General features: G+C 45.1%; 5 protein-coding genes across 5 annotated transcripts; 2 read left to right on the top strand and 3 right to left on the bottom strand.

The window, feature by feature from the left end:
- Positions 1–26: 26 nt before the first annotated feature.
- Positions 27–777, bottom strand: N7458_012420 (EF-hand superfamily Ca2+-modulated protein; the record flags this gene model as incomplete). Its single annotated transcript, XM_056915802.1, has 3 exons — positions 27–399; positions 497–705; positions 775–777. The coding sequence occupies 3 exons, from the start codon at positions 775–777 to the stop codon at positions 27–29; spliced, it is 585 nt and encodes a 194-aa protein (XP_056760556.1).
- Positions 778–1,479: 702 nt separating this feature from the next.
- N7458_012419 (bifunctional C97 family peptidase/thioredoxin family protein) lies at positions 1,480–3,384 on the top strand (the record flags this gene model as incomplete). The annotated part of the gene is made up of 4 exons (XM_056915801.1): positions 1,480–1,506; positions 1,613–1,807; positions 1,865–2,885; positions 2,957–3,384. 4 exons carry the CDS (start codon positions 1,480–1,482, stop codon positions 3,382–3,384), a joined length of 1,671 nt encoding a protein of 556 aa, XP_056760555.1.
- A 1,410-nt stretch (positions 3,385–4,794) lies between these two features.
- On the bottom strand, positions 4,795–6,141 carry N7458_012418 (metal-dependent hydrolase family protein; the record flags this gene model as incomplete). Its single annotated transcript, XM_056915800.1, has 1 exon — positions 4,795–6,141. The coding sequence occupies one exon, from the start codon at positions 6,139–6,141 to the stop codon at positions 4,795–4,797; it is 1,347 nt and encodes a 448-aa protein (XP_056760554.1).
- A 563-nt stretch (positions 6,142–6,704) lies between these two features.
- On the top strand, positions 6,705–8,640 carry N7458_012417 (MFS general substrate transporter; the record flags this gene model as incomplete). The annotated part of the gene is made up of 8 exons (XM_056915799.1): positions 6,705–6,857; positions 6,921–6,945; positions 7,037–7,217; positions 7,268–7,292; positions 7,353–7,492; positions 7,559–7,913; positions 7,978–8,217; positions 8,284–8,640. The coding sequence occupies 8 exons, from the start codon at positions 6,705–6,707 to the stop codon at positions 8,638–8,640; spliced, it is 1,476 nt and encodes a 491-aa protein (XP_056760553.1).
- Positions 8,641–21,659: 13,019 nt separating this feature from the next.
- Positions 21,660–22,905, bottom strand: N7458_012416 (uncharacterized protein; the record flags this gene model as incomplete). Its single annotated transcript, XM_056915798.1, has 3 exons — positions 21,660–21,831; positions 22,027–22,813; positions 22,881–22,905. 3 exons carry the CDS (start codon positions 22,903–22,905, stop codon positions 21,660–21,662), a joined length of 984 nt encoding a protein of 327 aa, XP_056760552.1.
- Positions 22,906–23,121: the final 216 nt, after the last annotated feature.

Raw genomic sequence — 23,121 nt, 5'->3', positions numbered from 1 at the left:
GCCATGCCCAAACGCCAGACACCAATTCACACCTTGAAAACACCCGCCCGAACCATAACATCATGAAACTGTTCCAGCGTCACACCAGAACTCAACCCAGCACCCCCATTCGCCTCGAGAATCATATCCTTGAGCAAATTATCATCGACAGAATCCTCCTTCAGATCCCGGGTAATGCGGCGCAAATGGCTCAAGGAGATCGGCCCGTTTGAACCCCGCGTGAATAGCTGGTATGCAGTGTCGACCTCCGCGGCTCGGGCATCATCATCTTGTGAGCGCAGCTTGGCTGCGACGGCGGAGACAAAGGCGTTGTAGGGGACGTAGCCGGTGGAGGTTGGGTCGATGGCGGAGAGGATGTCGGCGAGTTCGGGGGAGTCGGTGGGTGGGACGCCGAGGGCTCTGCATGTAGGAAGAGATTAGTAAATGTATATACGCAGAGGGTATATTGCATTATGCTTGTAGTAGGTTTAAGAGAGGCCGGTAGGATGTAGCGTACACCATGGCTTTGCGGACGTCCTCACGCGGCAGGACGCCGTCTTTTTCGGCGGGGAAATCCTCGTTCGCATCGGCGAAGAGTTGGAAGACTTCTTTAATTTCGTTTTCTTCTTCGGCGGTGATGTCGTTCTCTTTTGCGAGCTTGGAGCGCGTGCGCCTCGGGGCGGTGGTGGTGGAGGAGCTGGCGGGTGCTCCGCGCCTCTTGGGCGGCTGTGCGGGAAGAATGTTAGTCGCGGGGGTTCTGTGATTCTCAGAATAGGTAGTAGTGGATGTAAATACCATGATCTTAGCCCAGGAGAGGGATGCGCAGCTGGTTGTGGGTGTTGGGTTTGGTGGAGTTGTAGCTGCGAGATCAAGATGACGATCACGAAAGTTAGGGAGGTGCGGAGGTGCGGAGGCGCGGATTGGCTGGGGATTTCTACAGTGCCATTGATGGGTTAGATACAACTTTCACCTTCTACTTTGGGTGCCTAGAGACATTGAATTCGATGGAAATTACAGAGCAGATTTAACGGCCTGCCTAGGAACGGCCAACAAATCCAAAGCGAGCAGACTGTTTTATCTACATCCTGACACTGATCAATGACGTTGGTTAGCTTTATACTCGCTATCGCGACAGACAGAATCTTAACTTTCGAAACACAGAGGTTTGCATTTCTTTTCTTAAATGACCAATGACCATGCGTACTACTCTATCCAACGAGAAAGGTCATTCCAAGTCTACTTCTGTGAACGTTGATGAATTCCGAGGCTCAAAGAGAAGAAGTTAGTCGAAGGCTTCCGAAAGAGCTTGTGCTGCTGACGTGATCCGCCTGGTGCCTGCCCAAGCCCTGGCGCATATCAAGGCGAGCACAGGGACTCGTACCAGTTCTGGTATTCTCGAACTTGAATAACACTCACCGTCACCATGGATGTTGATCTTTACGTCTATGACCTATCCAAGGCAAGTTCCCCCTTCACTCTGATCGGTCACAGCCTGGCTAAATGGTCCAACAGGGTCTTGCGCGAGTGGTAAGTGATCTTCCCGCGTGTCGCGAAATCAACCAAGTGCCCAAGAAGAAGCCTGTTCTTACATGAAAATGGTGATCAGTACTCGCAACCTTTGACAGGTACACAGATAGATGCTATCTATCACACCTCGCTGGTCATCAGTGGAGTTGAGTACTACTTTGGTCAAGGCATCCAGACAGCCGCACCTGGCAGTACTCACCATGGACAGCCGATGGAGAAGATCCATATGGGGAAGACAGAACTCCCCAGCGAGGTCATTGAAGAATATCTTGGCTCCCTAGCCACTATATATCCCCCAGAGGTCTGTCATCACCAGAATCCACTCGGGTGATAATCCTCTGGATCTGACACGTTGCAGTCCTACGATCTGTTCCTTCACAATTGCAATAACTTTACACAAGACTTTGCCATGTTTCTTGTGGGAAAAAGTATCCCAGAGCATATCATAAATCTGCCTCGCACCTTCTTGGAGACCCCCTTTGGTCAAATGATGAAGCCTCAAATCGAGGCCGCTCTCAAAGGTGTGACACAGGGCACTGGCATGGGCCCCGTTCCTGGGCCAAGTGCCCAGCCCGCAGCAACGATACCTCCTCGGGCTCCTACGGCGCCCCCATCAATGGGGCCGGCTCCACCGATACTTGGCAGAGTTCGGAACGTCAGCAATTTGTCCCAGTTGGAGAGCGAATTAAGAGCTGCATCAAACTCTTGCGCTGTAATTTTCTTCACTTCATCGACGTGTCCGCCCTGCAAAATCGTCTATCCAACGTATGACGAGCTCGCAGAGGAAGTCGGTGAACACGGAAGGCTGATCAAGGTGGATATCGGCTCAGCCTACGACGTGAGCATGAAATATAACGTGCGCGCAACGCCAACCTTCATGACCTTTCTCAAGGGTCAGAAACAAGATCAATGGAGTGGTGCCAATCCGGCCCAGCTCAAGGGCAGAGTTCGTATGCTTTTTGAGCAGGCAAATCCCCCTCATCCTCACCGGAACCTACGCCTTCCAAGTCTACAGCGAAACATTACCAACTTCGTCATGTACAAGAAGGTTCCACCATTGGAAAAGCTCGTGCAGAAACTCCCAGCGGCATTCAAGGAGGCCTCGGGCGTCGCACCAGTCATAGAATTCGTCAAACTTCGTCATTCTACGAGCAACGGCAACACGCCCGCGGCAGATATTCGAGTCCCCGATCTCCACGCCTTCGCTACGACTTTGCAATCAACCTACACCACTCTTCCCAGCGACAGTCACTTTGCTGTCGTCGACCTGATCCGCCTCCTATTCCTTGACCCCCGCGTGAGCGGCTACTTCGCCGAAGAAACCAACCATGCCACCCTCCTCACTCTCCTCGCCCCCTCTCCCAAGAAGATCTCTCCTCGTGCCCCTACAACCTCCGCATCGTCGCCCTTCAGCTCGCATGCAACCTCTTCAGCACCCCCCTCTACCCAGACCAACTTGCCTCGCCCTCTTCCCTCCTTCGGGAAACCTGCCTCCAACTCGCAACAAACTCTCTTCTAGACTCACACGCTAACCTCCGCGTGGTCGCCGCTTCATTCGCATACAACCTCGCCGCATTCAATCATAATGCCCGTTTCGACGGACATCCTGATCGGCTCCCGGAAGAAGACCAGGTCGAATTGACAGCGTCGTTGTTGGAGGCTGTTTCGCGGGAGGACTCGAGTCCTGAGGCTCTACATGGTCTTTTGTTTGCACTTGGACTGTTTGTTTATGAGGCGCCTGTTGAGGGGATGTTGATTGATCTTTGTCGTGCAATGAGTGTTAGAGAGACTGTTGCTGCTAAGGCTCGGATTCCGGCTTTGCACAAGGAACCGCTGCTTAAGGAGGTGGGGGAGGAGTTGTTTGGCAAGGGGCTTTAGAGAGTTTGCATACTTTCCATATATACATGATTCCCGATAATACACATGACTTTATCTGTTACACTCAGTACCTATGCAGCATAATGGACACCGGAGTCACCTGCAGAAAGATGGGAATACTGAAAGCCTTCTTATGCTGTGGATAATAACTCGGCTCATCCGGGAACAGGGAGTAAAGGAACTGAAAGCCATCCACCATCCGGAAATGCGTATAAATGATGAATCCGGATCCAAAGATGAGTCTCAACCCGCCATTCTATCAGCATCCCAACTACCCGGCTAGATAAATTTCAAAGACAACTCTTAATTTTCTCGAGATATGAAATTAAAGGCCAGCCTGTCAGGATTTTTGGGATGCTCTTGTATAAGGATGTGCTCTCCAGAGTGGATGAAGAGGGTTTCGACCGGGCACTGCTGGAACTCGCTACCAAGGTTGCGAATAAAACAATCATCGGTATGTTTGAGAGCGAGAGACAATAATCGGAAATTCGATTCCAGAAGCTATGCACAGAAAAGATTACGTGTATAAAGTTGGCACTGTTGAATAACGCCTATCAGCAGCGGCAAACGTGGATGTAGGTGCTCTTTCTTGAGTATTGATTGTAATAAAACCCTCAACCATGGCCCTGGAATTCCCAACTTCAAGAATTTTTGATATACAGCTCGTGAATCTATCATACTATCGTTTGCAACGTCTAGTGAATCGTCTGCTGTGGTCTGTATCTACGGCTGCCTAGCAGAGTGGGCTTCATCGGGCTATCCTCGGCGTGGACGCTCGCACTGTTTCGATTCGACCAGAATATCGGCGGATTTTCGAGATCATCGATAGCTTAATTTCAATGCTTGTCTTGCCAACTATCACGTATCATTTGTTTTTGGGACACCCTGAAACATTGGGTTCCTCGTGGAGGGTCTACCCTAGATAATATAAATAAGATATAGAGTTCAGATAATAGCTATATTACTAGATAAGACTTAGTATTGTTTGACACGGTGAGCGGGGGCCAGAAACGGCTCTCATCCCACCGCCTGCCCGAATCCGCATCCTCTCTGCCCCCGCTTTCCTTCTGTCCCCGAGCATCACCTCCCGAACCTCCAGAAAGATTCTAATACGGCTGAAATCGATTGGTTAAACAATATGGAATTGATTCCTACACAAATAATCTTCGGCATCGTGAAGTACCTTGGCAATTGGGAAGTCAAACAGCTTTCCCTTACTAATTCTACGCTGGCAGACTTTTATTATCGGACGCGGCAAGCAAATCAAAAGAGAATTGCGATTCTGTAACAAATGACTTTGTCCTAAGATGGATCTTAGCTCTACTAATTAGGCCAAACTGGTTTAGATTTTTTACAATCAAAGGTTTCATTTCTACTTTCTTTTGACTTGATTTGCCTCATCCAGTTGATTTATTCAATCTTTGGCAGAGGGCTTGCTTCGACCTCCAATACATTCCAACGTGAAGTCACGACACGACCTTCCTTGATAGTTGCCAGCAAATGGTCATCAGGCCGATCAAACACAGTGATATCATCCAAAGGGTTCGCGTTTAAGATGAGCAAGTCAGCGGCAAACCCAGGCGCAACCTGACCGAGGAAGCTATCCTGTCCCAGCATCCGGGCAGGAGTGGTAGTAGCGCTTCGAAGAATTTCCAACGTTGACTGCACAGTGCTCCGAATGGCGAACTCTTTACTCTGGGCGTAATGCAAGGGCCCTAATAGATCCGTTCCAAAGCAGATATCCACACCAACCTTACTGGCGAGCCCCAGACCATGCAAGCCTTTGTCCAAGACTTCGCGGTTCTTCTTCGCAGAGACCGAGGGAAGGAATCCGCTAAACTCAGGAGCAGCCATGGTCGCATAAGTTACCAAAGTGGGGGTAAGAAAGACGCCGTAGTCCTTCATCATCATTGCCGTTTTTTCATCGATGAGATTGCCATGTTCAATCCCTTTGACTCCCTGCCTAATGGCCTGCTGGATCGCTTGCGGCGTATACGCATGGCTGGTAACGTATGTCCCCGCATTGTTGGCCACTGTGACAATCGCTTTTATTTCCTCATCGGAGAATTGAAGGTGTTGTACCTGGTCCGTTGGACTAGCAACCCCACCACCTCCCATGATTTTGATAAAGTCGGAGCCTTGTCTCAGCTCCTCACGGGTATATTTCAGACACTGATCCACCCCATCCACTATGCGACCAATTCCATTTACATGCCCCGCACAGCATTCGTTAGGATCGTGTTGTTGCCGACGATCTCCATGGCCCCCTGTCTGAGAGAGGGCATGTCCAGCAATAAATAGCCTCGGACCGGAGATGACACCTTCCTGGATTGATTCTTTCAGTGCAAGAGACGCCCCTCCGCAGTCTCTCACAGTCGTGAACCCACGGTCCAACATGGACTTGCAAACGCTCGGTTGCCGTAGAACACTCTGATTGTTGCTCATTTCCTTCATGTCCCGAAGGTTCAATGATCCAGGGACTGCAGATATGTGGACATGGCAGTCAATCAGGCCCGGACTGATGTATTTACCCTTCATATCGATCTGCACAGCATTGCAGTCAACATTGTCAACAACCTCTCTCCCCGTGGTATCAATCGACGATACAAAGCCATTGGAAAGTTTTATGGTGGCGTTTTCGATGACTTTTCCGGAGACAGGGTCGATTAGGTTGGCAGATGTAAAGATGTACGTCCGCTGTGGACCTGGAATCCATGGCTTCACAATATGTTGAAGGTCGGACTGAGCAACTGACATGCTTGCGATCGTGATAAGTAAAGAAATTGTAGGAAAAGGTAATCTCCAATAAGGTGAGCGCAAATGAAACATGAAGTGCTGGGGAGGAGCAACTACTTAAGCAAGAGACAGATTACTAGCCTAGCTGAAAGCATTCTCTGTGCCAAGGATCGCCGTTTCAGCAAAAGGTGAAGCTGCGGGAACAGTTCCCGCATATCAACATCCCTTCGGCGGCAACTGGCTTGAGGCTGCGGGTACGAGTACCCGCAGCCTTATGCCACGCCAATCTAGCATAGAGCCTATTCTATCCTCTTTTATTGGTCATCGGGAAATTGAACCAGCAGCGCTCTACGATTTTAACCATCATTGGCCCAGATAGCCTTTTTTCCATAGAACTGGCACCCCACGCAGCCAACAGGCCGGGTCTTTACAGTTGGGATTATACCGAACGCGGGGTCCGGGGAGACACGCTAGTTTTGGTAGGTAGATATGTATAAAAGCTGTTGAACATGACCATGCCCCTTTATCTTGCTGGTTCCTCAAATATTGCGAATTTAAAATATCATTGAGCCCGTCAATTAACCATGCAGAACCAAGCAAAAACCGAAACCACAGATATGATACCGAAGGAAGACGAGTCAAAGGCTGGTCTTCAATCGGGGACGTTAACAGCCTTGATTGATCCTGAGGATGAAAAACGCGTGAGAAGGAAGATTGATTGTGTAGTCCTGCCATTGGTAAGCAACCATGCCTTTTACATGGTATTATAAGTAACGCCATGCTAACAGTGAGATACTAAGATGTGTTTAGTCTTCTTCTCTCAGTGTAAGTAGTTTTATACCTTGGTGTCTAAATTTACAAGACTAAGAACCCAAACTGCCTCCCCGGGGAGCCCTGCTGATGTCCCGCCTTTTAGACCTCGACAAGCAGAGCCTCAGTTATGCTGGTGTATTTGGGATGATGGAAGAGTTACAACTTCACGGAACTCAGTTCTCTTGGTTGGGGTCTATTTTTTACGTTGGGCAACTGGTGGCAGAGTTCCCGGCCATGTACCTGATGAGCCGCTTGCCTCTTGCGAAATTTGTTGCTGTCATAGTGTAAGCTTGAAGTTTCCATACAAACATCGGCAAAAACTGACTGAGTCAAGGATCCTATGGGGTGGCATCTGCATGGTGAGATCCATACGTAGACCCATACACGCGCTCTAGGACTAATTGAATATGAGTAAATAGTGTCTGGCAGCCGCAACGACTTTCCGTTCCTTCATGGGTGCTCGATTTGCCCTAGGATTGGCTGAAGGTGCCGTCTCGCCTGCCTTTGTGACTCTCACCAGTATTTGGTATAAGAAGAAGGAGCATCCATTGCGCATTGGGTAGGAAATCTTGCATGAAACCAATGTTAACCTTCCCTTATCCGACTAACAATTCTGGAAATCTAGTTTATGGATCAGCTGCAATGGGCTGGCTCAGATCGTCGGCGCTTTGATGATGTATGGTCTCGGTCACCAGAAAATGGCCATTGCCCAATGGAAGGCTATGTTCATCATCTGTGGTGCTCTTACGGCCTTTCTTGGCATTCTATTTTTCTTCTTGATGCCAGCTGGTCCCGAAACAGCGTGGTTTCTCGACCCTCAGGAGCGACAGATAGCAACACAGAGAATGCAAACAGAAACTGAAGGGGGCGACCAGACAGATTTCTCCATTCCACAATTGGAAGAAGCGGTAACAGATATCAGGACCTATCTGAGCTTCCTGTTTGGTGTCCTCATGACACTACCTGCGCCAGTTATTGCGGTAAGTGTGCATTTCTTCAATGGAACTGGATCGTATACAATTGTTGACAGCATTTGGACGGCAGTTTGCTTCACTTATTATATACTATCTGGGATACTCTAATTTTGAAACCATGCTGTACACATCACCCACGGGTGCAGTTCAGATTATCTTCATATGGGTCGGGATTTTTCTCTGCTACCTATGGCCGAATCGTCGGTGTGCCATTGCAATTGGGCTCACAATAGTCCCACTCACTGGAATTATTCTGCTCTTTGTGCTTCCCTTGTCAGCGGGTTGGGGCATGATTGTTGCATCATGGTTGGTATGTAAATTACAGGACTTAAAGCTTCCTGCTAGGGTTGGCTAACTCCATCATTTCTTTCTATAGGCCTCTGTCATCTCAAATATCTTCTCGATTTTGCTCAGTTTAAACGCCTCCAATATTCGTGGAAACACAAAAAAATCTATTGTTAATGCTCTATTTTTCGCTGGCTACGCTGTTGGTGCCATTTGTGGACCATTGCTCTGGAACACTGAATATGCACCCAGGTATCGCAGTGGCCTCGTGTTGGCTCTTGTTAGCTGGATTGTGTTCATTCCAACCGTGTCAGTATATTGGTTTTCGTGTGTTTACGAGAACAAGCGTCGATATATAGTCGAGGTGGATATCGCCGAGCATGTGGCTGACATAGCTGGAAAGGATTTGACTGACAAACAAGACAAGCATTTCCGATACACTCTTTGATCTATTTCGCTGCCCGTTGAGCATGTTCGAAGTATCGAATGGATATGGATTATGAAATGTGGAGACAAATATCAATCAGTGTAGTTTAAGGTGATCAAGAAAATGACGTTTCTCAAACTGAGCTGGATATACTTCTGTTTAGAAACAGATAAAATGTGTGCATCGAGATCGGGCCAGCCTAGCGAACAGGCCGTATATCCACCAGCGTACGGTTATTCACAATCATAATCTAAACGCAATACATATAATGCACTGAATTTGCTCAAAACTGTATACATCCGACATCTTTTTATTTCGTGACAGGCAAGTGCATTGTGTCCAGTCTTGCCGCATCGAGATTGTCCGCTGTTGATTTGACTGTGGCGTTGTACGACTTAACATTGTAGATCTTGGTAATTGATCGGATGTTTAGATTGTTGCTCTTTCAAGAGCCTGGATAGCACAAAGTACTCTATTTTCATTGCTAGTTGGTTCCTTGTATTTTGCCAGAGAAATTACAAAGGAAGATTGAAAATGGGGTGTTGTGGTAGAAGGTGGCCCATTCGCTGTGCTGCCTGCTCACTATGCACCCACGTTGTCCCAATTTAATACCTGGCTCGAGTAAAGACTGTCAAACCCAAGTAGGTGCAATTCTGTAAATGAACAATTCTCAAGGGCAGTCTCTATGTCATCAAAGAAGGCCATTCTGGGCATTCCTTCGTCACATTGATGATACGAGAGGTCCCCGTCTTCAGTATCAGCCCCTGGATGTGATTCCAAGGAGTTCGAATCGGGCGGGTGAAAAGGCTTCATTGATGATTGCATGAAAGTGTCTCGGCTTTTTGGCAAGTCTCCAAACCCTAGTGAGTCTGAGACCCTCATAGAGCAGGATGTTCCATGGTCTCGGCGGTACATTGATGCCAAAGCCTTGTTGACAGCCACCTGGAAGTCGTTGACATACTTAAGGCTATTTTTCGCAAAGTCGCTGCCAGTGGCCATGTATCGCAAAGCATCCATTGCCATTCTGACTTTCGAGTATGATGTGAGACGTGGGTACAGGATACTTTCCAGGAGAACGATAACGGCTGCGGAACTGCAGGTATGGAAATCAGTGTGAGAAAAACGACCCAGTTGCCCGCGAGTTCTGAGCAGATCAATTAGGTCAATTATCTGCGCAGCATGTTCAACGCAAGAATCTGATAATTTATGACATTCCTTGCTGGTCCCATAGTCACTTTTACTGGACTCTGTCTTGCTAAGAAAGCTTCGTACCCTATCGATCAAGGCAGCGCGACCGATATAGATCCATACCATAGAGTAGTGAAGCTGTAAATGGACGTTTAGTCGCAAAGAGGTATCATTCAGTGTTGTCAATTGAGCTGGTAGGGCCGCCTTCCAAGACAAAAGTTGACTTCGGATATCTCTCGAACAGTTATCCAAGGTCCTGTTGAAAGAGTTAGTACGCTACTTGAGTAGGGTGTGCTGCCTTCATCGAAATCATGATTCGCTTCTAACCTTGAGCAAATTGTCCGGTTGAGTAATAGAGTTAATTTTGTATATGCCAGCAGTCTTTCAGCTCTGAATGAAAATAGAGTATCCAGGTCAGGCCGTCTCCGGGGGAAAGGGCAGTCGATATCCTTGCTCTGAAGCGTCTCGGGGTAGCCAAGAGAGAGAGCAACCCGTCTGGAATTTCAATAAGGGGAAACTTAGACTCAAGGACTAGACAAAGATTCATACCTTTCAATACTGTATATAGTCCAGAAAATACGATTGCGGACTTCTGAAAGTGTCGGGGATAGATCTGAGCTTGCTGACTTTCGGTGAAGGCCGAGGCAGATCGCGATGCGTAATGAAAGACCGAGATAGGTGTAGCAGGTGTTAGTGTTATGAATTGGTAGAACATATAAGGCAAGTAGTAGACAGCTCAGCAGGCCTTCCAAGGACGGAGAGGCTACTATGTGAGGTACAAGTTTCTGCGCATGCTGGAAATACCTCGTCCCTGGAATTCCTATCTGGGCCGCAGTCATGTTTTCTGAATTGTTCAGATGATCAGCCTGGTAGAGATGAACAAACTGGCTTCCCATGGCGAAGACTGCCAAGGCCAAACAGATGAACTTAGGACTGGTCAAAGTCGGTGAGAGCCCACTATCGTATAATCCGAATAACTGGTCTCTAAATGAGGGTTCATCGAAATAGTACCAGTTCGCCTCAGCGTAAAAAAAGAAAGCTGAAATAAGAGCTTCGGCCCCGGCTCGAGAAGGAAAATCTTCCAATATCCGTTCTATGAGGACGTCCACATCTCCGTAATATGGTTCATCAGTCGGGTAAAAAGAAGTCTGGTTGAGAGAATCAATTAGCGGTCAGAAAAGGCCTCCAGAACGGAATCCATTGCCATATAACATACAGCATCCTCTGTGAATTCCGGTTTCTTAGATTGGGAAACTGCTGCAGTGGCATACGCGAGAAAATCTCTATGCGCCAACATATCATCACCTTCAGCTAGGTTGTTAGTCAGAGAGAGTACAAATTTTGAGCCAATCCTTGCCATACTAGGTGTTCGCGCTTCCTCTTTGGGGTGAGAGTTTTCAGAGGTGGGTGTAGACCCATGAGGCGATGGGTGTCTAGCAGTATGGCAAAACGCACAGCCCTTCTTTGAAGACCCCTCCTCCCCAGAATTTAGGCCCGAGTCCATAAGTATCTCCAGGAGGAAAGAAGAATGGTGTGCTTTCAGACCAATCTCTGGATATGACTTGTTAAACCGTGCCACAACATCCTTATGGTCAATGCTAGTTTGGCTGCGAGGATTTAGATCGTATCACAATAAAGGGAAAGGTGGTTTCCTATACTTACTGAGATGCCGATGGAGATGATCTATCCTGATCCTCCTCAAAGATGCAAGTCAGGTTGCTGTTTCTACAATTCCGACATCTGTCTAAAGACCCCAGTATGCATCGCCGCTTGCGTAGACGGCAAGAGGTGCAGGCTTTAACAATTCGTTTGCGTTGATCCAGAGGAACTTTAGGACGCTGACGCTTGGATGAGCGCTGCTGGATAGATTCAGACATATCCCAATGCCACTCCACCCACCGTTGTACTATATAGATTTTGGGGCTCGTGATCATAGGTAGTCAGTCGATGAAACCGAGGCTCTGTTTTTGGGGGGGGGGGGTTCTTAGAAAGCGGTCAGAAAGACGTCTTGAGGGTCGACCGTGGGCTTTGGCACACGTGACGCCAAGACCGCGTCGGTGAGCGAGCGGCCTAAAACGGCGTCAAAAGCGGCCGTTTCTGGCCTCCCATTCACCGTGTCATCGTTATTAGTAGTTAAGTAAGTTAATATCTTATTATTTAATATATTATCTATTATTAACCTAAATACTCGATCTTAAATCTTAAGGTTTACTAGAGTCTTAAGAACTATACTACTTAGATTCTACCGACCGGATTTCCTATGCCAGGTCTTGGCTTTCCCGTTCCGTTTTGGTGCTCATACTCTCGCCGCTTTTGCTCACTGAGTAGATCTGAGCACGTCTCTGAGCCCTCTGATCTGACCAGAGTGCATTACGTAAGCACTCTGATCAGCTCGCTGAGCAGGTCTGATCCACTCACTGAGCACGTGGCCTGACCAGCACTCAATAAAACGTGAACATGCTAGTCGTATCCACAAAATCAGAAAAGCACTGGCATCAACAATTTGATATTCCGTCCTGGACGCTTGCTGCTATTCATTGCATCACAATGGAGCCTATTAGTTAATCACACTATCAATTAGACTACATGCTCCTAGGAACCCTTCGTCTACTGGCTCTACTATGGGCCTCTCATGATAGTATTAGTCTTGATACATTTGGACGAGTCTGCTCTAAACTAGAATAGCTTGCCCTGAGTAATCGTCCGCTAGAGAAGAACTGTCTAATGCGTGAGTGCTAAGTCCTACCTCTGAGTGCATGTGTCAGAATCCTATTCTTGCAATCTCTTTTGGACCGAGTATTACTGTTCCGATTACATTGCTCCTGGGAACCTGGGGTCCCTGTCCTACTCTGCTACGCTATAAGCTATCTTTGGTTTAGTTGCTCAGAATTTTTTGAGCTCCTAGGATGTCGAGCTATTTTACTGCCCCTAAAGTGTGCCAAAAATGGAAGATTAAGATGATATAAAGTTAAGGATTCTAGCCCTCAAATTACCGTATCAGACCCCCTACCCTAATTAGAAAACTGACTAAGTCAAGAACTCTATTCAGGTACTATACTACATTCTACCTCAGATTATTGAGAAGCGTTATCTTACATTTATCTAGGCTTTTAATTATTATAGCTGAATTTATAAAGGCGGATATCTCTAATGTAGATGCGGCTATCGCAACACGTGATAGCGCTATTGCTCTACTGAGACGACTAGAATCGGTTAAGCACGAAAATAAAGCCCTTCAATGCCTTTTTATCTTGGCAATATCCTTGAAACCTTTACGGCAGCATTTAACAAACCAGGTACCTGCAAACTCAGCCTTAAAGCTCAGCATCAACTTCGAGCAGCAGTTTAGAGCAACTAAACCGCCTGTGCAAGATACTAGGAGGAATTCGAAGAGAGAAGAAAACACCCACTCAATGACTCGTTGTACTACTTAGATTAGGACGGTTTTTATGACCCGGAGGGCATCGAATCCCGAATTTTGGGCGAACGGCTACAAGTCTTGGGAAGTACTATGATCACGCTAATAGAGGTCTCTGCGGTGTATGTTGAACTTCTAAACTCCCTGACTTTGTACGGGTGGACTGACTGAGAAACTGCACTAGTATTCATATCTTGCCCGAGTTAGGGGCTATCTCTAACCGTGATTAGACTCCTTTAGTTGCCAAAGAAAATGAATTATTATCAGCGATGATAAAAACGAACGAATAGCAACAAGCCTATTAAATCAAGGAAAGGGTAGTCGAACGGATTGCTTGCGAGATGAGAGGGCACGGCACTAGGATTATCTGTTAGCGACAGATATACGATGAATTGTTGTCCGAGTTTTACGAATTGCGACGGGGACAAGAAGCCCGCTTTCCAAGAGAAGATCAGATCTCGCAGAATATGGAAAATGGCATGCTAGAAGAAGCTGAATTGATCGTCTACGACGGCGCTATATATAGAGGCTAGATCCCTTTTACGTTCTCGTGGAGAGAACGATATATTTGAGATTAGCAGAGTTATTATCATCGTTCTTTCCTTTGGTTTCCGTACTCGATCTGCGACGGGTGATTTGCGCGGCGACTTGCTCCCTATACAATTTCTAACTAATGCGGAACGCCCGAGAAGCCCTGATATGGATCATTCTTACAATTAATTCCTCTTATTCAGTCCACCGTTTTACTATTTAGCAGTGCTCTTTATGTATGTCGATACGTTTCTAGACTAACGCCCAGGTATACGCAGTTCAAATTCAAGTAGAGACAGTTACGGTCCGTTGCTTTCGTCAATTTGCGTAGTATAGTTATATTAGTACTTGTATTGCACGTCTCTCTTGAGGTATGCCAGGCGTGAATCTTCAATCAGATCTTGGACTCTTATATTGATGACTGGCTAGCGGCACTGCCTTAGTTTCATTCAAGAAACTGGATCGGGATGAAAAGTAATTACGGATGTAGTATAGAGGTACAGTATCGCAGCACAGCCACAAACACAATACGCGAAGCCACATTTCCCGTAAGATACAAACCGCAGACGTAAGTGTAAAACCTGTATCTTTCCGTTATAAACCGATCCGCTAATGATTTCTTGGCAATTTTGTATCTGAAGATGGACGAAAATACAATCGATCAGATAATCAGTCTACTTAAATAATCTGTTTAACTTCTGACTACTCTGCTGGGTAGCAGCTTGGGGAGACCCGAGTGGTTCCCTGTGTTTCTATTGCTTCTATTGATAAGTAACCTCGCGAATAGCTACTCGGCAGCATATTGCGAATAATTTCGATATAACGAACTGGCTAAAATGTGCTGCTCTGGACCTATTCGAGGAAGGTCCGTATAGTCAACATAGACTGACCTAGGACCTGAATCCATCCAAAATGGTCCGCCATACTTAGTGTCTAGTATTGACCGAAATTGACTCTCCGAATTTGTCGAAATTAGCCGTTGGGTTTTACCTAATTGACCAAATGGATCCATCATGAAAGAAGAGCCGGATTCACCGTAATAATGGATAATTAATCCAATAGATTGACACTCTGAATTAATCTATATTCATCCTCCCGAATTCACCAGAACCCTTACCAATCGACTACTCGAGTTTTAATGGCGTCTCTTTTCTCTTGCCACCGATCTAGTTGATCTTGGCTCCACTGTCCACAAGCCACGTAGTTATATCTAGACTCAGTCTTCCTGATGTAAAAGCCAAATAAAGCACAGATTTATCATTTGAATTTCTTGCTATAATATTAGTACCGTATTCTAGAAGGGCTTTTGCTGGTTTATCGGATCCTTGGGAGATTGCGTAGAGCAAAGGTATCTACTGCACAGCGTTTTTGGATTCTACGTTGGCACCGTGTAGTACTAGGGTTCTGATGATTGTCTTGTTGTTAGCTTTAGTATTTCGCGGTTTTTTTACGGCGAAAAATAGGGCCGTCTATCCGTCCTAGTAGTAGTTCGTATTTATCAAGTCTATATTAGCCCTATAAGAGAGTAGTATACGTACGGCGCGTGTATATAAGTGAGATGCTGCTAGCTAAAGAGGGGTCCTTCCCTAGTTATCTTAGGAATTTATATCAACGCCCGTATCTATAAGCTGTTTTAGAATTTTAGGAGTAGCATTGCTTGTAGCTACGACGTGTAAAAGATTAGTGGAGTTTCGGCGGTCTAAGATGCGTGGATCTGCACTATATCATAGTAGTAGCATAACTTTAGATTCCTGGTTCGACCGGAAAGCCTCAAGAAGTAGAGAGTATTTGTCAAGTAGAACAGAATTGACGCTAGCACTATAGTCCAAGAGCAACTTGGTAATTGCTATATCACTACGACCTTTAGTCGCTAATATCAAGGGCCTCTTAGAGCGTAGGTCTGATGCGTCCGGTAAAGCTCTATATTTAAGCAGGATTCGTACTATACAAATATTCTTGTGCTCGACAGCATCAAGAAGTGCTATCGGTTGTGACTAGACGTTCGCGCCCGCCGCTAGCATCTTTCGTACCCTAACTTCGTTCCCGTGCTTCACGTACCATACAATTGCAGACCCTCTATCCGATTTGATGTTCTTCTTGTAGAGCGCATCGATGAGAATATTATACAGTTTGCGGTTTGCGCGTAGGAGAGAAAATAAGTCTTTGATCGATATAAAGCAGCTCGTAATAAGCAAAATAATTTCTAAAGGACAGGAGTCAAGAGGCATCGTGAAAAAAATGGGACAATTTACCTCCTGGACCTAGAATTTGTAGATTAATTAATAAGTTGAGAAGGATGTGGTGTTAAGGTGGTCAACCTATCTCGGAGGTTGATTCTCAAGGCTATGATTGGTGAATGTCCTAATATAGGATTGATAGAGACTAATGTTAGCCTTTATCCATATTACGATAAATTGTCTCTTATCTTCCTTGCTGGCCAAATCATAAATACGTACGGAAACATTAGAAGTGGTAATCGAGTAGTCACGGTGGTGTCCCTATATGAGGAAAAGAATCATTTAACGTGAAGATATGCTATCGTATTTGTGCGGGCTACTTAATTTAAATTGACAGTACCTTGGCATTCTAGAATTCGGATATGTCTTACTAATATTCAAAAAGAGCCATAATGTTTAACGTTTAACTGTAATGAGAAGTACACTGTTTGTCTGCGGGTCGCTTGATCTGAATAATTGATGTTTTCGATATTCACATCTTAGTCCGTATGGCAACCTCAAAGGACATACCCGGAATGGCGAGTAATCAACGTGGACAAGATGTTAATTTATATTTGTACTGGACAGACGTGATATTGGTGAGTGCAAGTAAGTAATCTCACAATCTAAATTTCAGATTAGCAATTCTATTGTAGTAGAAATCTCGGTCCGACTTGGAATCAAGAAGGAATGTCCTCTCGTCGTTGACGTAGAATGACTTAAAAACCTGTATCTACATCCCTTAGGAGACGGTCGGTACCTACGTTACAGTAGTCGATATTCATTAGTGTTGAAAACATATTTTACCGAGGCAGAGGCGGAGTCCGTGAAGAAGGCCAAGGGCAAGAAGAAGGCGCATGCTAGACCAGCGAAAGATGCAAAGAGGAAATCCAAGGTAGAAACGAAGACCAGACCTAACCTAATGAGAAATAGTCGAGAAGAAAGCTCGGGCGAAGAAGATTTATGAGGAAGGCAGCAAAGAACGCAAACACAAGAAAGAAGATACCTCGGGCGAAATGGAGTACTCCTGCCGAGTGGAACTGACTATGACTCTAGGAAGGATAAGAAACCTAATCCCGATAAATGACATATCCCAAAGAACACGACTATTATACTCAAGTATTTATGCAGAAATAATTATTCTTCCAACTCTATTCGTCAACTACTGTGGGATGACCTGCACAATTAAGCCGTTTGATGAATTCGAAAGTCTTCATGAAAAGAACGATACTTCTGGATCCAGATGGTTGCATTAGAGGAAGGCAAAAGAACGGAAGCTTGTTCTTATTCAATATAATACTAGAAAACATAAGAGAATGTACAAAGTTGTCAACCGATTGGCTAATTATCAGACCGCTGATCTGTAAATGAGACCAAACAGGAACGGAACCTTATAATGGGATTTAAATCTCTCAAAGTCATAACAGGGATTTGAGGCTTGCCTAACTGTTCAATGCCATAACACTAATCACTAACTAAACTATGTTAGTTATATTCACCGGCTTGGTGACAGTAATTCCAGCGAATTTGATCACTAAACTTGCTAGACCCGCCTTCAGGAAAGCTTTATGAATCATCAGAAAAGTATCCCGACTTAAACCAATCAACTCGAAGTCTCCTTTAATAGAACCTATCGAGAATCCTCTAATCTAGTGACCTAGGAAAAGTCGAACTAAGGCCCGTTGATACTCGCGAATTTGATTACCCGAACAATACGACGTGATTAAATCATCGCTAACAGAACTCCCTCTAAAAGGCTCGTAATGTATCCGACCGGGGAATGATGTCTTTATAGGAGGCGTGCGTAGAGTGGAAATAATTTGCTAACGCTAATCCACGGTTTCTCGTAAAGTATCTGGTGATTTATATGGAAACAAGGCGGCGAATTCGAGTAGGTATGATGACTACACGGTACGTGTTCGTATATCATCAAGCAACTCACTTTGTATAGCTGCAAATAGGGACCTATAGTGGAAAAGCCTCGTGTAAAAGGTTGGAGTGTTAACCTGAAAGACAACTTGCTCGAGTACTTTCAGTTTGCCCTTTTTACTAATATCAGAAGAGTATAGTGTTTGTTTGTGGCTATGTTGTTAATATAACAGGTTAACCCTGACTCTCTTATAGTACTCTCCTGATATAACATATTTCATACTTCGTATATAAGATTGCCTCTTGACTATAGTAGATAGAATTATAGAGAAGTATTTTTTAAAAGTCCTACTATTAAATCAATATTTTTCTTATAAGATATGATTTTATCACTAACCTCTCTGAAATCCGTGCCGATTTTGATATAGCAGTCGTGGTAGGTTCTGGCCTTTTCTGAATATTCAGTTCTCTAAGACTATATATTAAATATATCTTTGCGGCCTTAGAAAGAATTCGAAACACTACTACAGCGTATATAGGAACCTACCACTATCTCGCTAGGAACGCTACGGAAACGCCAAGACTAGCAGTTTCGGCATCGAGCAGTAGGCTGGTTATACTTACCATACTATATATAATAGTTTTATCTCCCTCTTTCAGGGTAACCAGGATTTTGAGGCTATATAATAGGGTACGGTATAGGTCCGAAGACTCTATTATATAATTAGCCTTATTTAGAGTGAATAGTGAGATTTGAAGGTCTTTATCGAACTTTCCTTTAAAGGAATAGGGGCTAGGTTTCGCACCGCTTTCTTAGCAATTTCGGGTAAGCCATAACCTGCGCTTACTATACGACGTTTGAAGCTGTACGATCATTACACTAAGCTCTTTTTTATTATCGTAAAGATACTAGAACGAAAGTAGATTGTTTAGCTGCTAAGTAACACTCGGAGGCGTTAAAAGGTAAGTATAGGGCTACTCGATAGGGTTCTCCCTCTATTATGTATTAGTTTCGACTTCTGTAGTTGATCGCTTAGAACTTACCTGTGATTCGAGAAATTGATCTAATTTCTACCGTATTAATAAGCTAGGGCTACTATTAAAAGCATAATCCTCAGGCCTAATACTGAACCACGATCTTTTAAAGGGTCGTAAGGACCCAGGGCGTATACGTGGCTCAACCGTGATTAAAGGACTGTAATATACACTAAGGCTAACAGGATATCCTACGTAAAGATAGGAATAGTAGTAATTATCCTTAAAACCGGACTAACGTAAGTGACGAAGGTTGCACGCAAACGTTATAACTCGACTATACCTAATCTTATCAAGTTGATGGTTGCTATTGTTCTATAGAAGAGGGGCATTTTTGCGTAAGTAATCGTGCGAATAATTTCTCTGCCCTACGACGGGCAAGTTAAAACCGCTATTCCTCAGCAATATTTTGGATTGAGGGCGAGGGTCTCGCATATATGCGTCCTGTAGTGACTGGAGATACTCATTTTGGGTCTAGCAGAAGGCAAAAAGAAGAAATATAAGAACTAAAACGAGGTAGGTTGTGGGCGATAGCTCCGGCACTTTTGTGCAACCAAAAACTAATATAGTCTCTATCAATACTAGTCTCACTCCCCTCTCTATCCCTAGGCGGAGCAGGAGAGAGGCGATCAGGGAATAAACAATATACTTAATTGTCATGTCCACGTGTCTAATCGATATATCACGGCCATTAAAAAACGATAGGCATATACAGTAGTTTATAAAAGAAGGCAAAGCAACTTGCACCCGGTAAAGGCGTAACGATTTATCTCGCAATACCAGGATACCTGAAATAATCACTTGATCTACTAGCCACTTAACTATCCTAACCTAGAATTGCCGGCCATTCATTAACAAGGTCTCCGCATTTTTATCCGATGAAATTGAATTTGCTTAACGTGAAATTATCCAGAGAATCGATATAATTGGACAATTGACCGGATATGTACTAGGGCCTGTTACAGTTTACCGGCCTGCAATTATAACCAAATCAGCGAGATTAGTCGGCCATGTCGAAAATTGCCTTGCCACATAGTAAATTTCCGGTATAATCCAAATCATTAGCCAACTAAGGAACTCTATAGTACGGAAGGCCGATTTAGTAGAACAACATCCGTCACATGCTCATGTTCTACGGTATTTTGGTTGAACGCAATCATTCTTGGGAGAACTTCCGACGCGCATTTAGGCCGTAAATCCAAAGGGCTGTCAGAGACAGATCTTTGGACTCATATTGGAATAATCTCCTTTTTGGTTCTCCTTTTTGGTTCCTCTGATTCAATCAAGTTCAAGGCAAAAGTTTGTGTGCCATCGATACGGATTGACGCAAATAAAATATCTCTCCTACCCAGAGCAAGACTTGATGAGTAGCCCAGCCCAGTCGACCATACTTTACTGGCACTAAAGACGTTTGAATGCTTACATCTGGCAATTTGCTCCAAGAAATAGATTGGATGCAATGTCGAACGTTATTGCCTTCTATTTCGACAAATTCGGCGATACTACTTCAAACCCTGATTACATGCAATCAAGGCTTCCATTTAGTGCTAGTTGGAGATAATTCTCAAAGTCGTCGTGTGCTTCCTAAATCCCTTACCTTCCTGAAAATCAAGCTGCTCGGGCATATAATATTTTCCTACAATTCCGCTGGGATGAACTGTTCATATTAAATAATTGCTGTCGGTTCCTTGATAACCAGTTTCCGATAACGACGATAGTATCGCATGCGATATTCCAACGTAGCCAGGATTTATTGTAAGTACAGTAGTTTTCGAATTCAGTTTGACCTCTCCCTCTTGCGACTTGATTCTCGGAAAATGAATCCGAAATACGCTAATCCTGTTTGGCGTCACCGCTCTATTAGTTAGGCAGAAAAGTGGTCGAAATGACAATACTAATCCCAGAACGTAAGGAATAAGAAGTGTTGCAGGCAGTTACTGACTGTAGACAACCGGCAGTTACGGGAGGTACAGCAAATAAGCGAAGCGGAGTTGATTCGATCCCGAGTTAAAGCCTCTCTCCTCTATACGGACGAAATTGCGGAGGCAGAGGATCAGATTGCACCGGCTGCTGAGGTTTCAGCAGTATTTAATGGTTAGTTAACTAACGCATATTGCGTATGCAGGCTATTACATCACGTGACTAATCTGAAACACGCAAGGCGATCCCACGACCTACTAGGGTGTTGTCTGCCTTCCTGGTGGACTAGGCAAGTAGTCGAAGCCACGGTAGCCGGTAAATATTGTCTTCTTGATTATAAAATTATCGGTTGGCATTGTTACGAATGGAACGATCCAGGACGGTAGGATTGGAACAGTGGATGATGAGTTTGCATGTTTTGATGTCAAGACTGGTAATGGGAGTAAACAGGGCTGGATTAGGATGATTGGTTTTATCAACAACTTACCCACCAGATATATCTCTCCTTCCCTCTTTCTTCAGTCTTGTTACCTTCGTTGGAATGCAAATATGGTCTCTGAACTGTGCTTTTGGCTCGTAACAAGCGCATGGAAATGTATTGTAGTGGGCCTGTTATTTGTCGCCGTATATTACGATGCTATAGTTCACGAGATGAGAAGCGCCGATTCGTGTTCTGGCACGTATAGAGAAAACGTTCAGGCTTCATGCAGCTGCTTTGGGACAGCTCATCACCCTTATTATATCGATAGTGTTCTGGCAATAGTCTAGCGAGTGATAGGATGATAACCATACTTACTCATACCCAGGGAGGTTATCAAGCAAAATATGCGTCTCATAAAATAAACTATAATTCAGTCCAGCTTCTAACCAAAAATTCCTACCCAAGGTGGATTGACCGTGCCCATACTATCAAAAATGTAGGCATAGCCAAACCCAGTCAGAGTAAAGTTGAAAACAAAAAGTATCAGGTACCTTTGCTCCTCACTGTCCTTCGGAATACCGAAGAGGCGTCCAAACTTGGTCTCACTCAGCCATCTGAGCAGAACTAGTAGAAGCCTTAAAACCACATCAAGAAGTAGCGTGAGTGAAACGACCAAAGCCACTATAATGAGAATGAATAAAAAGCTCGCGAGCAATATCACACTAATCGGGTGATCTGCAAAAACCCTGCCCACGAATATATGTCCATTGGATACTCCTCCCACGAATATATGTACGCCAAGCATTAACCTGTAGGCGTCGAAGATTGTCGGGTAAGATAGTCTAACCCTCAACCCCTTCCAGAAGGGCCTTCCTGATCCGATGGGGACCATCACTAGGGTGAGTCCCATAATATAGGAAATGGACAACTTATCAATGAGGTCCCATTTGTCCCGATACTGCCACACGTCTTCTTCTCCAGAGATAGAGAGTAAAATAAACAGCAGTATCCTAATCGGCACGAACCAAATGATCGCTGCTTGCACATAGTGACACGACTGCTTTACAAACTCAAACTCCGGGTGGTGTATATATGGGGGTGACCGAGCAGCATGCATGGCATGATAATTTCGATATATTGCCTCCGCTGTGGTATTCAAACCCTCTCCAAACACCAGGGAAAGAAAGTACATCATGGCCAGAGTTTGTGTCAAGGGAATGCCACGCATTGCCATGAGTTTTATTGTCTGACATGGGATACTCCCTAGAAGTATCAGGATCCAGCGACCGAGAGCGGCCTTCTCAACCTCCTTGGGTGCCTTGGACCAGTCCTCATCTCGATAGCGGTAAGCAAGTTCTTCCTTGAGATGTCGCCAGGATCGCTCCGGGACCCGAAAGTAGGCAGTCATCACCCGGATCAAAAAATAAAGTATATCGCCCACGCAGAGAATTGGTGAAGACCGAAGCCAGAACCGGTATTTGGGTGGCATATTGAAGACTCGTCCGACCGGCTGCGTCATTGTCCCCAGAGCCAGCGGGATAACAGCCCAGAATGCGACCTGCCATTTCACCTCATCAGGACTTGACAACGACAAATCTGGGTAAAACAGCGTATCAGTCAGACTAGATTTCACTGATAAAGACGATAGATCCCGTCTACTCACTGGCTGCCTTTAGACCGGAGCCCATTATTAATAATGAATCGTGCAGAAATGAATAAATTTTGAGTCTGAAGTGAGTTCCTGAAAACCCGAGATCGATTGAAGAATAGCCAAATCATCTCACTGTTAATGTGAGGAAGTGAGAAAAGAGCCCAAGCAGCCAGGGCCATTGTGAAACTCGTTGGCGCTGGCGAGGCTGACATGCGGGGCTCGGCGGGGGCTCCTTGAAAAAGCACAAAAAAAA

Source organism: Penicillium daleae, assembly GCF_028827525.1.
Source record: "Penicillium daleae strain IBT 16125 chromosome Unknown utg000009l_segment0_segment0, whole genome shotgun sequence".
NCBI lineage: Eukaryota > Fungi > Ascomycota > Eurotiomycetes > Eurotiales > Aspergillaceae > Penicillium > Penicillium daleae.
The sequence above is the reverse complement of the archived record's forward strand: the minus strand, read 5'-3'. Positions and strand labels throughout refer to the sequence as shown.